Source organism: Pangasianodon hypophthalmus, chromosome 4 (assembly GCF_027358585.1).
Source record: "Pangasianodon hypophthalmus isolate fPanHyp1 chromosome 4, fPanHyp1.pri, whole genome shotgun sequence".
NCBI lineage: Eukaryota > Metazoa > Chordata > Actinopteri > Siluriformes > Pangasiidae > Pangasianodon > Pangasianodon hypophthalmus.
The window spans coordinates 26525315-26539614 of record NC_069713.1 but is presented as its reverse complement, the minus strand read 5'-3'; the positions used below and the strand labels follow the sequence as shown (position 1 = coordinate 26539614).

Genomic DNA, 14300 nt, shown 5'->3' with positions numbered 1-14300 from the left:
ACGGTTTTAACAGATGTGTTGACTGAGTCACTGCCCTTATAGTTAAAACATATCCAAATCAAAAGCCTTGGATGAATAACGAAGTACTTTTCCTACTGAAGGCATGAGATGCTGCTGGAGATGCTGCTGGAGACCGGGAAGCTTACAGTGCATCCAGTTTCAATCTGATGCGAGGAATCCGGGATGCCAAGCACAAATACAAGCTGCAGATTGTATAACTTATTGCACCATAACCTTGTTACCTCATTTTTAACATATTTGCTATTTGCACTACTGGTTAGATGCTAACTGTATTTTCTTGTCTCTGAACTTGTACTCTGACAATGACAATAAAGTTGAACCTTACCTAACCTAACCACCACTACAACCTTCAAAATGAAGAAATCTCAATTCCTGGAATTTTATTTTTTTGTTTTTTTTGTTTTGTTCTTAATTATGAGGTCATTAATGTACTCATTCTGTGAGACTTTTGTGTAATACTGCCCTTGTAATGACTGTTACATACCGCTGTACTGAATGCATGTTGTATCCGAATACTGCAATACTGCAGGTCAGATAGACGGAAACTTACATAGTTGCCCATGTCAGGCACTTTTTAGACGGTCCCTTACAGATTTCTTATAGATTCGCTTCAGCGACCTTCAGGGGGAGAAATTTCAAATATTACTTTTCCAGCAAAAATTTTATGTTAGTAAATAACAGTAAGTAAGTAACATACATGTATTACGTAATAGACGACTTTTTAGACAAAAACAAATTATTGTTTTTGTCTAAAAAACAATATGAAGGCTGTCGGGTATTAGCAAAAACAGATATAGAAATATAGATTTTGTTTAGTTTAGTACTGTTTACTGGTCGTTATCAGGATTTTTACATATTTAATATAGAAAACATGTAATTTCATTATTTTTGATATACAGCATTTCTTTCCTAAGACCATGTGTGTAGTACTGTATGCAAATAAATTAGAATACTTCACTCATGAGCATGTAATTGCTAGTGTCTCTAGTGTCCTGTGAAAAGGATAAATATTGAACACATTACTGTAAGAGACTTAATTTATCATTAGCAAGATTAGCACTATCAGGAGGTTTTCTTTAGTCATATCTGTGGTGTGAAAGCTAGTCGTATACAGGCACTTTTGTTACAAATGTCACAAACATCTATATCTTTGAGCTCATCATTGTTTTTACTCAGTTTCTATACTGCTGTATTATTATGTACTGCACATGAAGAGGCAGAAAAAACAAATTCATATTTATAATATTTTATTAATGTGTACAAAAGGTATTAAAAAGGAATTATACAGCATGTTTAAGTCAAACTAGGGCTAATTTAATTAGTCATGTTAATATCCAAGGTTATTCAACTGTAAGTTTCAGGCTATTACAGAGGCATATACAGTATTTCCACAGGTCCATCTTTTTACCACATCAAGTTTGTCTTCAGCGCATGCAATATCCATTCTCTCAGTAAACAGCAAGAGCCAGGGAGGAAAAGAATACACAATTTAATGTGCATCATCTTCTCTCATCTACTGTTTCACATTTGCAGAAAATATATTATACATGATGACAAAAAGAAGCCCATAATAAAGAAATGACAGTATTAATAATGAACTGGATAATTCATTTAATAATGATAACAGGATAATTAATAATAATAAGTCTGAAATGTCAAGAACACTGACACTCTTCTTAACACGCAAATTCTCGTGTTCCAATAAATGGATGGTAATGTGCTGCTGTCATTGCTGAAATATTATTAATTACATTAGCATTAACAAAACAAAGCTTTAATCTTCTTAAGAAAGTCCAGTAAAATAGAAAAAAAAAATACACCTTCAAATGTATAAGTCTCTGATCCACTGTAGAGTGCCACTGATCACATTCTCGTCGGTATTTTCTTAAATAGTATGTTCACTGAGCCTGGTGTGTCAGGTGCTGTCACCGCTATGGTGTGTTACCAAGGTAAGGAGCAGATAAAGACATTACAGTGCAGCCAGCGAGAAAAGGCTCATTAGAGAGTGGCTGGTCAATATGACAGGGGTCACTGAACTGCATCATGAGAACAGGACTGAGACAGTTCTCCCTAAAAAACAGGATGTCATTTATATTTTATAGCTGCATTATGAAGCATTTATTGTTATGCAGGGAGAACACCTAATAACCTGAAGGTGAAATGCTTCCTTGCCCAATGCTTTGGGGTATGTACCAATGTTCTTGTCACCAATACTGACACACTGTCTTTGAATACACTTCCTAAACGCTTCAACAAGATACTGAGTATAGCAGCGTGACTACTTTGATTTTTGTAATCTTTGTATTTTTAAATTTTCACCTTCAGACAGAGTGCACTGAGGCGTACCACTGGTGATGGTAGTTTTAATATTTTACTTTTTGCTACTGTTTTCTTTAAGATCCACTGTCACAAGATGATGTCTTTGCTATTAGTACTTGGCAAGGACACATACAATGGGGAAAACTCAGCTGGTTCTGAAGGAAACCACTTTGGTGGTCTGGAATGAAGGGAAGTACAACCAATTTTTTCAATAATTACTTTTGTCATGTTTCAGGTCTCACTTTATAGAAATATTGTAACCATAAAATGTTAACCATGAAATGTGTACTCATATTTGATAACATGTAATCCTCAATGTTATAGATGTATGGAACCGGTATAGTGCACAAGGTGACAGGGAGGCCTGAAAGTGATCTTTATGACCTTATATAGGCATCTGTATCCTAGGCCTGAACATGATCTATATGACCTTACATAGGCAAATGGGGAAAGCAGGAATAAGCTGTAAATTTAAGTGAGAAAGTCTGCCTTAAACACTAACATAAGCATATATGGGAATGTTGGGTCTTGTGAAAAACCAGATGTGGAAGTTTTTTTCATGTAAATGAAAAAAGAATGGCCCTCTGAAGAGTTGGGTAGCTCGGCTTTATTTTTTGAAAGAATAAAGTCTTTGGCCTTGAACTTCTGCTCTCCGGAGTGAACTTTGATCTTCATTACTGGCTACATCAACTTTTGCATTTTAATGTTACTTCCTTTTTTCTTTTTCTTCTTTTTTTTTTTTTACTTCAATGGGTTGAATAAGTCAAAATATTTTCTATTATATGCTCTTTTTTATACACATGCACTTTTTTTTTGCACCAATAATGTGGTTATAATAATTTAATATCAGACTAAATTGAAAGATATTCCAATATTACAGACATAATATTAACTTGGTTAATTTAACTTGAATTTGTGGGTCCCTGGAGGACTAGTGGGTAGGCCACAGCGATCTCGCCACTGCGGCCCAGGTTTGATTCTCCCAGCCAGGGAACCAACCCCAGCCCAGGGTTGCATGCACTCTTAGTGCCGATCCCAAGCCCAGATAAAATTGGGGAGGGTTGCGTCAGGAAGGGCATCCAGCATAAAAACTGTGCACAATCAAATACGTGGACCAAATGATCTGCAGTGGCAACCCCTAACAGGAGCAGCCGAAAGAGCAACAATTTAACTTGAATTTGCGTTTTAATTTAAATTGCATTTGCAATTACTAGATTAGTACAATCTTTTATCTTGTAAAGCTACCCACAAATATAAATGTGCAACAGAAATAGATGTAGAAATAGATGTACCAAGAAATCTAAAAGCTGTCTAGTTAGGTTAACTTGTGAAGTAATACTGACTCCAGAACACCCCCCTCCCCCCCAATTCTGTAAACAGTTTGACCTGTCAAATTTTTTTTCAACATTCAGTTAGATAAATTTATTCACTACAAATTAAACAACACCATACACTGAAAATTAAATTTTAAAAAAGAGGAAGCAAAAACTTTTCAAAGCAGTAGATTTTACACTTGAGTGGTGTTATTCTGAATTCAGTATGCATCTGACCCAATCCTGTTGAAAGAGTTAACGTATCACCATTTTTGAGGTCATTCATTTCTTACACTGAAACTAATTCTACAGCAAAACTGAACTGACCGCACACTATGACATGACAAGTTACATGAACATTTAAATCACATGAGTATGAGAAATAATGCAAATATAAATCAATAAGTTCAAGAATGGATTTTTAAAAAGAGTTTTGAATTTGCTGCAATAATCTGGGATTGTCTGGGATGCTTTATAAGCTGCAATGATGGTATTTCTGTATCAAAAACTATCAAGATGTAAGCTAATTTAATTTTGAAATCCTCTATGAAATTCAGTCTATATGTGCAGACTTTTCCAACCAATAAATCTTTGGTTTCAAAAATACCATCAGTGATTAAATAAAATATAAAAAAAATATAATCAGTAATTATAAAGAATGAGACATGATTATTCTCCATATGTAATGAAATGGTATGTTCCACTCTAAGCATTCAAAGGCAACTTACCTATGAAATCTCCAAAATGACAAGTCATTAACATGCCACTGATTCTAGTGAGTCAAATATACAGTTTAATCGAATACTAACTGATTATAGAGTTAAGTTAAAAATGCCTTCAATTATTTCTTAAAGTATCAAACAGTCAATAAAAAATCACATTATATTATTATCATTTACTGTACCTTTTAAACACTCTCACTTTTACATTTTTACTGATTACAGCATGTTTAGTTATTTATGTATTTCCTATTTTATTTACACATCATTTCCTAATCTCCTCAGCTCTTATGTGATAATGAGAGTGGCATGTCCAAACCTACTCAGGTGTTAGACTGGTTCAGTGGGTTAGAATCTGATATTGATGGTAATGAGGACTAGAACAATCCATCAAAAGTGTTGACCACATTGTGTGGAGAAAGCAGGAGAGTATAAAAGGGTGTGGCAGGAACAATAAGCTTAGCCAGTTTGGTCTGGATGGAAATGCTGATCCCTTTCTCTCCCTTTCACATAGCAACTGCAGACAGTGATGAAGACCATGCTCCTGGTCAACGCAGAGCCTAGCCTCAAGTTGCTACAGGAATCAACAAGCTTTATCCTTAAATCATATAGATAATTGTTTGTACAAACATAGGGTGACAAACAAAGTAGTTGGAGAACTTAAAGCTTGTACTTATATGGAGCATTACAGTATATTATTAATTGCTGGTTAGCAATCGCACAGCATTAATAAAACTGTTGAGCGATACTGGCTCTGTGTCAGTGGTAGTGTATCTATTCCATTTCTGACCCATTAGAACTGGAAGTGAATGTGTTTTAATGTCATGCTTTAGTAATTCTGTGGGATTACTAACCAGCATTTGATAATACATTGGAATAATTCATATGTACACAGACTTGATGTTCTCCACTTATTGCATTTGGCTGCTTTAGCTGATTTTGCACAAACTGATAGTAGGGGTGGCACAGTGGCACAATGTAACACGGTGGCGTTGTTGCCTCGCAGCTCCAGGGTCCCTTCGTGGAGTTTCTGAGCATGATCTCCCTGTGTCTGTGTAGGTTTCCTGTAGGTTCCCCAGTTTCCTACCACTTCCCAAAAACATGCGAGTAGGTGGACTGCCTAAGATAAATTGTCCATAGGCATGAATGAGGCTGTGAATGTGTATGTACATCATACCCTGCAATGGACTGGTGTCCCATTCAAGGTGTATTCCCACCTCATGCCCAGTGTTCCAGGGATGCACAAGATACTGCACGGGTGAATAAAACACAACCCCCTAATTATAATATAAGTGGTGAGGACATTAAAAATTCAGTATCAGTAAAATAGGAAATAGATAAATATCTGGATATTGCTGGAATCAATAATAATCCAAAAATTGAGAAGCTGTAGCATTGCTGCATCACACCTCCAAGGTCACTTGTTCAATCTTGAGCTGAGGTTATCGTCTGGGTGGAGTTTCCGCCCCTGTACTCCCCTTGTCTGCGTGAGTTTCCTCCAGGTTCAAAAAAACATGACAGTAGGTGGACCGGCTACAGTAACTTGTCCTAAGCATGAATATGTGTGTGAATGTTTAGAAAGAAGAAAGATTACACTACAGTGTAATAATTCCTTTTCACATATCCTAGCTTGTTAGGAAGCTGGGGTAAGAACATGCCATGACACAGCACCCCTGGAACAGATGGGGTTAAGGACTTCGCTTAAGGGCCCAACAGTAGCAGGAAGTTGAACCCCCAACCTTCTGATCAGTAACCCAGAGCCTTAACCACTGTGGTGCCACTGCACCGTATTGTGACACAATGTTCCTGGCATAGGCTCCTCATTTATTGCACCCCTGACCAGGATAAAATGGTTACGGGAATAAAACAATAAATAATAAAAATAAAAATTAAGTTGTTTTTTAAAACTCACTCTATATTAATTTTTTGTATTCAGTTATATTTTTGACTATCAGATAGCCCATATAGTCTAGATCACATATTAATGTCATTTTTGGGATTCCCTAGTTACCCTATGTATATGTCAAATAGCAAAATTAAAAGAAAGTCCCAACAGTCCCAAAATCTTGCATGTAAACCATTCAATCATATTTTACAGTTGTTTTCAGTTATAAAAATATAATTCTCTTATTTTTCTGTGTAGTTTTTTTCTAAAATCTTTTTTCTTAAAGTAACATTGTCATGTATGTAATTTTTATTCATGTCCTTTCCCCAAACCACTTGTGGTAAATAACACTGTACCATACTGTACCTGGGAGCATTTTTTTTTTACACCTTCAGGGATCAAAAGTTTTACAGAGAAAGGAACAATCCAAAAGGCTTATCATTCTAAATGCAATTCTTCAAAAGAGATCAAATAAACAACACAGCCTTACTTTTCTTTTTATGTAAAAATAGGAACAGCTAGTAAGATGGGCCAAAACAGCTGATTAATGTGGAGTGCACCTCCTTCGCTTGCCACTGATGGTGCGATAATTATAAGGTCTCATCTTCATCTCCACAAACGGGATGGAGAACTCATGGCCTTTCCACATGTGCCAGTTGATACCCTACGAAGTACAGAATGGATTTTTTTTTTTTTGAAAATGCAATGACATATGTAGCAAAGTGACATACTATATTACTGAAATACTGATTTTAAATTAAACATTGGTATATTGCATGGAATGGAAATAAAATCTAATTGGAAATGGTAGAATGGCATCCATGAGGAGAGCAATGCTTAAAATTTATTGGTGATTTTAGTAGTTCAAAACATTGTTTCTTTGAATTATAGAATAGTGTGAACATTATACCCTGTACATTTCCTTTGCCAGCAACTAAGAGACTGGACTATAGCTGTTTGAAAAAAAAAATCAACTGCAACAAAAAGCAAAGGTGGATAATTTTTTTTTTTTTCATTCATGTTTTGTTTTTGATTAGTGTTATCTTAGCTTCTGCATTCTTTTCTCACATCTAATTACAAATCTGCTCAGGTTGGATTTCTACCCAGCAAAAACAGCGTTGTACCCTAATGGGAAAAAAAAAACATACTGTATGTGCATATTGACAATTAAATAGCAGAAGCCTGCATGACTTAAATTTTTATGTTGTGTAAAAATATACTGACGTGCTGGTAATCTACAATAGTTAATTCTGTACACACTCTAGTAACAAAGTAAAAACAGGGGAATGAAATTCTTTCTTATTCTTGTAAATATAGTATAAAGTATAAGTATAAAGCATATACTATAGCCAGAACACTGCTGCAAAGTATCTGAAAAATTGGCTTTCTTAGTGAGGATGAATGTATATTTATAGCCACTTGCTATTAATATAAACTGATCCTTTTATTTATTGTTAAAAAAAAAGTTAATACCAGGTACTCAGTATCCTGAGACATTTTATTTGACATTTACCTGACTGTGTCTGGACTCTCCATATTTGCCATTTAGGTTGACTCTGTGACAATTCTTATACCACCAGGCTCCTTTATAGGAAAGTGCACAGTTAGTTACAGCGTTGTCATTATCCTTGTCTTTAGTGGAGAAAGGTCGACCATGGTGGTAGCTCAGAGAGTCACCTAGTACAAATAAAGCACAAAATGTTTTCATGCTATACAGAATTATACTCAAGAGCTTTCTATAATCTTAGAGGACATGCATGGGATGCACTGAGGATGACAAAAGAAACTCAAAGTATTGCATCTTCTTCAAAGCCCAGCACACACTCAACTTCCAGTCTTTTCAGAAAAAGCCATCCACTCACCAGCAGTGCCATTGTATTCCCCTATCCTTAGTTTGTAGAGGCTTCTGGAGTCTCCAATAGAGAACCGGTCGTAGTTGGCGTATACTGCCTCCTGGCCATTTCTCATGTCAATGCGCAGCTCATAGCGTCCTTGAGCCGTAATCTTGTGAAGATTCTCCAAACCTGCATGAAGAAAAAACAAGGTCATCGAGTAGCTCTGAGAAATAGGTCTGAAAAATACCCAAAACCGAAAATAAATTTTCTCCACAAATGTGGTGCACATAGATAACAGCTTGCTAATCTGTGCTGATTTGGATGTTTGTTTCAAGTGAAGTGAAGTGACGTGTAGCCATTTATGGTGACCCATACTCGGAATTTGTGCTCTGCATTTAACCCATCCAAGTGCACACACACAGTAGTGAACACACACACCGTGAACACACACGTGATGATCATGCTGAAAAATCCATCTGGCCATGGCCATCTTTTAACAGACAGAGGCAATCAGGTTTTCTGCTGAAATATACTGATACCTAACATAATTCATGATGCCATCAATCTTCACAAGAGCACCAGTAAACCACTACCATATCATAGATGCTTTTATTTGAATGCATGGAATTATGGCTTAGTGGTATTTGTAACAGCTTATGTATTTTCCATTATATATTGTTTATGTGCAGGTGAAAAACATTTCTTCTGTGTGTGAATTTTTTTTATTGTTGATCAAATGCAATAATAGACTTTCTAGAAACTCTAGGCAATTTAATGATTTTTAATCGTTTTTAGGCCAGAAACTAGGGCTTTTATCAAGGTGGAGGAAATAATGAATAGCTACAAATACAAATTGATTTTGGTGCAAAGCCTTCAGGTGTCTGCTAGTAAGCTAAAGATGAAAAGGAATTTCACCTTTCAGCATGACAATGACTCAACGCATACATCCAAATAAAAAAAGGAATGGCTTAACAAAAGAAGATCAAAGTTTTTGAATAGCCTAGCCAGAGCCCAGACTTGAAACCAACTAAAAATCTGTGGGGTGACTGGAAGTGGGCTGTGCACTGGAGAAGCCCTTACAATTTGATGGCTCTAGAATGTCTTTGCAAGAAAGAGTGGGAAAATATTGCCAAGTCAAGATGTGCCACACAGATAGACTCTTATCCAAAAAGACTGAGTGGTGTAATAAAATCAACAAAGTATTAGTTTAGGGGTGTGAACACTTGTGCAACTAGGTTATTGTAAGTTTTTTATTTTCCTTTTTTTCCTAAAATGTTTTTGATTATTTTTCACCTTATTTGTAAACTTTGCATTTTCACATTAATGGTGGGAAAAGATCTGACATGACTTATCTTAGTTTCATTTTTTTTACTTCACAAAAACCTGCCATTTTAACAGGGGTATGTATACTTTTTATATCCACTGTATTTCATTATTATTTTAAATAAAATATTTTTCATATCATTTTTCTATCTTTTTAATGAGCTTCTTCCAAAAATAATCCTGCCATTATCTAGGATTGAATGTTTGCGTAGATATAGTTTATAATGTTTTCTTTTTATTTTACACTGGGACAATGCTTTGAAGTCTGAGCCATGCAAAGATATTCTTTTGTTCCTCCAGTGAATCTTAATGAATATATTCATTGTCTTATAATGAGATTTGCAAAGAGTATTTATGCAATGAATTACAAATAAAATGGGCTCAGAAGTTCTTTGTCATACTGGATTTTTGAAGACAATTACAGGGCTGTTTAAATGAATGAATGTGGAAGCAGAAAATCATCATTACAAATTATGAACCCATTGTGGCATGAATCACATGAATCACAACAACACAATGGCTACATGTACAGAGAAATAGATAACCACAAAGAATGAGAAATTAGAATGACAAAAAGTTGTATATACTGTACATTGTGCAGTTGTATTGCTATAAAATCAAAAGTGATAGATTAATGGTTTAGCCAATACAAAGTTAACTAAAAGAAAATGAGCATTATGTGACTATACAGATGAAGTCAAGTTTGTATTTTATACATGCCCAGGGGCGTGTTAAATGGGCTAGCTGTGATTAAGCCTCCCCTTTCTTTCGAAGACATCTCCCCTTTCATTCGAAGATGTCTTCTTAAAAAGACATCACATATCACCATTGCGTAAGCATTCAGAATTTTGATAATCATTTTGTTTTATTTAAAAGTGGTCATAACACCTCTAAGGTGATCTAAAGGTGATCTAGGTAAAGGAGCAGGTCTGGAGGGTTCACAGGCATAGAGTGTTGTGATGAGCTGGGATGTTTGGATGCTTTCGCCCCCCCACTCTCATGCGTTCACTCAGGTTTGTCGACAGTAGAGTGGCTGGCTGCTTTATGTCCCAGGGTGCCCTCATGTCTGTGTTAGCTTCTGGCTCTCCCTTTTAGTTATGCTGTCATATTTAGTCTTGCTGGAGTCCTTGCTTGCACTCTGCATGCAAAATACATTGTCCTTAAGCATTAGAGGACAAAAGCTTACCTAATAATCTCTCCCTCTCTCTGTCGAGCTACACATGCTAGTCTTGAGTTGCCAGTGATCCTGTCCCCTTCTGCTCTCCGGACCTACCTGACCCATCCTGATGCCCTTCTTCTGGTTGGAGTTCTCATCGGTTGAGCATGCTCACTGCAGCTGGGGGTGGCCCCATATGGATGGCCTGAAGAACCATTTGGATTGCTGGGGATGGTGCCACCTGAGGGCTGTGGAGATGGCTTGGGGATCTCATATGGGGAGTTGCACTGTGATGGCTTGGGACTGTGATTGCTGTAGTGCCTTTGGGGCTGCAGATGCCACGAGCAGCTTCATACTCAAGACTCCATCAGTGGACAGTGGATAGATTTTACTCAACCGGACTTCTTGCAAAAACTCTGATGAATTTACTGGTTGCACATTTGCACCATTTGTCCATATAGTACACAATTATAGAAGGGATTTATTTATAATTGCACTATCCATTGCACCCAGATGAGGATGGGTTCCCTTCTGAGTCTGGTTCCTCTCAAGGTTTCTTCCTCAAATTGCCTCTGGCTTGCTCATTAGGGATAACTTCACATATTTACAGTATATTTTGGATCCATTTATTTCTCTCCATTGTTAAAAGCACTATACAAATAAAATTGAATTGAATTGAATTGAATCTAATCTCACCTAGCCAGAACTCATCCTCCAGATTCCCAAATCCAGTCCTATATTCACTCCATGTCCTGGAGAAATCAGTCAGGCCATTCTGGCGACGCTGAAACACCTAAAACAAATCATATATATTGTTGTTTGGGTCAATTTTGTAAATTGGATTTTTGAAAAGTAAACACATGGCATCTAATAGATTTTTCTAAGTATTTCTAGAATTTATACACACTTACAATCCAGCCACCACCATCAGTAGTCATGTCGCAATAGACCTGTACACCCTGACTGGGGTCACGGTTGATGTAGACAGTGTAAACTCCACTGACGAGCTCACCATTTAGCAGATGCTGAGCGCAGTTCTGCGGCACAGCAAACAACCGGTTTCCTAAGCAGGCAGTTAAAAAAAATGTTAGAGTAATATCCATGTCCAAGAAGAAAAGAACTGGGGACCTTAGCTTAAGAAAGCCTAAGAAGAATTGGCAACTAAAATGGCAACTTTAATCATGACAAAAAATAAATTCACAAAGAGAAAATAAGAGACAGGACCAAACCCAAGCACAGACACACTCAGTGCAGTACTCTGTCAATCTTGCAATTAAATAACTGGAGCTTCTGGTAACAAACACAGTCGTTTTGTTTGGGTGAGAGTGAGGTACCAGTTGTGAAGGATGTAGAGACAATGGCGCTGGTCTCAAGGCCTCGGGCTGCCTGCAATCTCACTGTGTACTCTGTTGTCTCAGCCAGTCCCTCCAGACGGATCCATGTGTCCTCAGCATCCAGAATTAGCTCCTGTAATTGTTTGAACAAAAGCATAGCCAATATAAAATGATTACCCACACACCCACACAATGGTATAAATAACAATAATGTAAAATCATAGCCTTTCTCCTCACTTTTATTCCTTCACCAGAGATTTAATACAAGGAATAATATTCTGTTTTGGAACAAAATTGCCCATCACAGTGCCTCTTCTTATTTGCACACATTTGCATTTTCATCAGTGCACACGCTCATGTGAAAAAATGTTATTTTATTTTATTTTATTGTAATATTTTTTGAAATCCCAAGAGATAGTGTAGGGCAACTATTGAATTGCTTACAAAATTTACAGCGATAGACTGCAAGTTGGTCTAAGTGATGAATAGAAGGTGGTTAATAGACCAAGATGTTATTTAATTTTTATGTTTTGCAAACTGAAGGAGTGTAAATGATAGGAGTTTATGTATAGCAATAGAGATATTTCCATCAAAGAATCTCAAAAACCACTGTGTATTCACTCTGACTTAATTGAAATTTCTTCTTGAGCAGCACAGTATATATTTGGGCAATTCTGCTCTTCGGTGCAGTCTTATTTTTCCTTTGCATGATTCAAATAATTCAAATGAAAGAAAAAAAAGCAAATGAGAGTGACACACAATTTAAGCAGTGTGTTAGGTAAAATTATGCAACAACAACAACAACAACAACAAAACACTAAGAACAAGTTACATAGCTGTGCTCTTGTACAAGCTGTTATACATACATGTGTCATATGTTGCTAGGATGCCTCATCTCTAACTCCTGAAGTATTATGGTGAAAACAGACTACTATTGTTTTCCATGATATTTCATTGTTATATTATAAACATCAGTAAGCAATGGAATGGACTCAAAGCTCATTCTTTTAATTGTAGAATGCATTAGTTGAGCTTATGCCTTGATAGGGAGGACATAGTTATGTGGGTAAGAGTTTCCTTAGTCAAGCCTTCATTCACTGTGCATTACTGACACCCTCTGGACAATCAGCAAGACTGGAAACATACTGGGTCAAGTATTGATTGCATTTGCAGAAAACTATTGTGACTGTGTGAGACAGAGAGATGAATTATAGTGGAGAAAGATACAAAGAGTAATGGAGAGCAAACTACATTATGATGTTTCTGAGATCATTTTCTAAGACTGCCCAAACAGATTATGAATGCAATATAATTTGTTTCAAAATTTATTAGTGTTCTTAGTAGACATTTTGCACATAGCACAAGCATGATGTTTTACTTTATTTAAACCTCACAGCAAACAATTCAGTAAAAATATAATAATTTCCTAAATTAAACTGGTGAACTGTGGAAATGGGATGAAGAGTTTTTAAAACAGTTGTGTATATATATATATATATATATATATATATATATATATATATATATATATATATATATATATATATATATATATATATTGGACAATGACAGAGGAGCTCAAAGGTATTTGGACAATTGACTGACAAGAAGTTAATTGACCAGGTGCGGTCCATTCCCTCGTTACTTCAAGATAAATGAAGCAGATAAAAGGTCTGGAGTTGATATCAGGTATTGAGTTGGCATTTGGCAGCTGTTCGACTAGAGCTACCAATATGAAGTCCAAGGAGATCTCAATGCAAGTGAAGGAGGCCATCATTAGGCTGAAAAAACAACATAAATCTATAAGAGAGATAGCAAAGTAGGTGTGGCCAAATCAACAGTTGGGTGCATTCTTAAAAAGAAAGAAAGCACTGGTGAGCTCAACAACATCGAAAGGCCTGTAAGACCATGGAAGACCTTGTAAGACCTTGGTGAAGAAAAACCCCTACACAACATCAACAGAAGTCAAGAATACTCTGGAGAAGGTAGGCGTATCATTTTCAAAATCTACGATCAAGAGACGCGTCATGAATGCAAATACAGAGGGTTTACAACAAGGTGCAAACCACTGGTAACATTCAAGAACAGGAAAGCCAGATTAGACTTTGCCAGAAAACATCTAAAAAAGCCTCCCATGTTCTGGAATAAGATTCTTTGGACTGATGAAACCAGGATTAACTTGTACCAGAATGATGAGAAGAGATGGCAAAAGAAAAGGAACAGCTCATGATTCAAAGTATACCACATCATGTGTCAAATATAGTGGAGGCAGTGTTATGGCATGGGCATGTATGGCTGCCAATGGAACGGGTTCACTGGTGTTTATTGATGATGTGACTGCTGACAGAAGTAGCAAGATGAATTCTGAGGTGTATAGGGCTATACTCTCTGCTCA

General features: G+C 36.4%; 1 protein-coding gene across 8 annotated transcripts in view; it reads right to left on the bottom strand.

Annotated features, from left to right (window-relative positions):
* Positions 1 to 691: 691 nt before the first annotated feature.
* The window catches only part of tnr (tenascin R (restrictin, janusin)), a 171186-nt gene continuing 157577 nt past the window's right edge, over positions 692 to 14300 (bottom strand). For 4 of the 8 annotated variants that reach the window (XM_053233699.1, XM_053233700.1, XM_026936640.3 and 1 more), the window contains 6 exons: positions 11906 to 12038; positions 11483 to 11634; positions 11268 to 11364; positions 8120 to 8281; positions 7771 to 7934; positions 693 to 6921 (listed from right to left, as the gene is read on the bottom strand). In XM_053233699.1, coding sequence (XP_053089674.1) covers positions 6802 to 6921; positions 7771 to 7934; positions 8120 to 8281; positions 11268 to 11364; positions 11483 to 11634; positions 11906 to 12038 — 828 coding nt within the window. In that variant the 3' untranslated portion in view covers positions 693 to 6801. Of the gene's footprint in view, positions 6922 to 7770; positions 7935 to 8119; positions 8282 to 11267; positions 11365 to 11482; positions 11635 to 11905; positions 12039 to 14300 lie in introns of all 8 variants that reach the window. The other 4 variants (XM_034303945.2, XM_034303944.2, XM_026936643.3 and 1 more) reach the window with 2 other exon arrangements.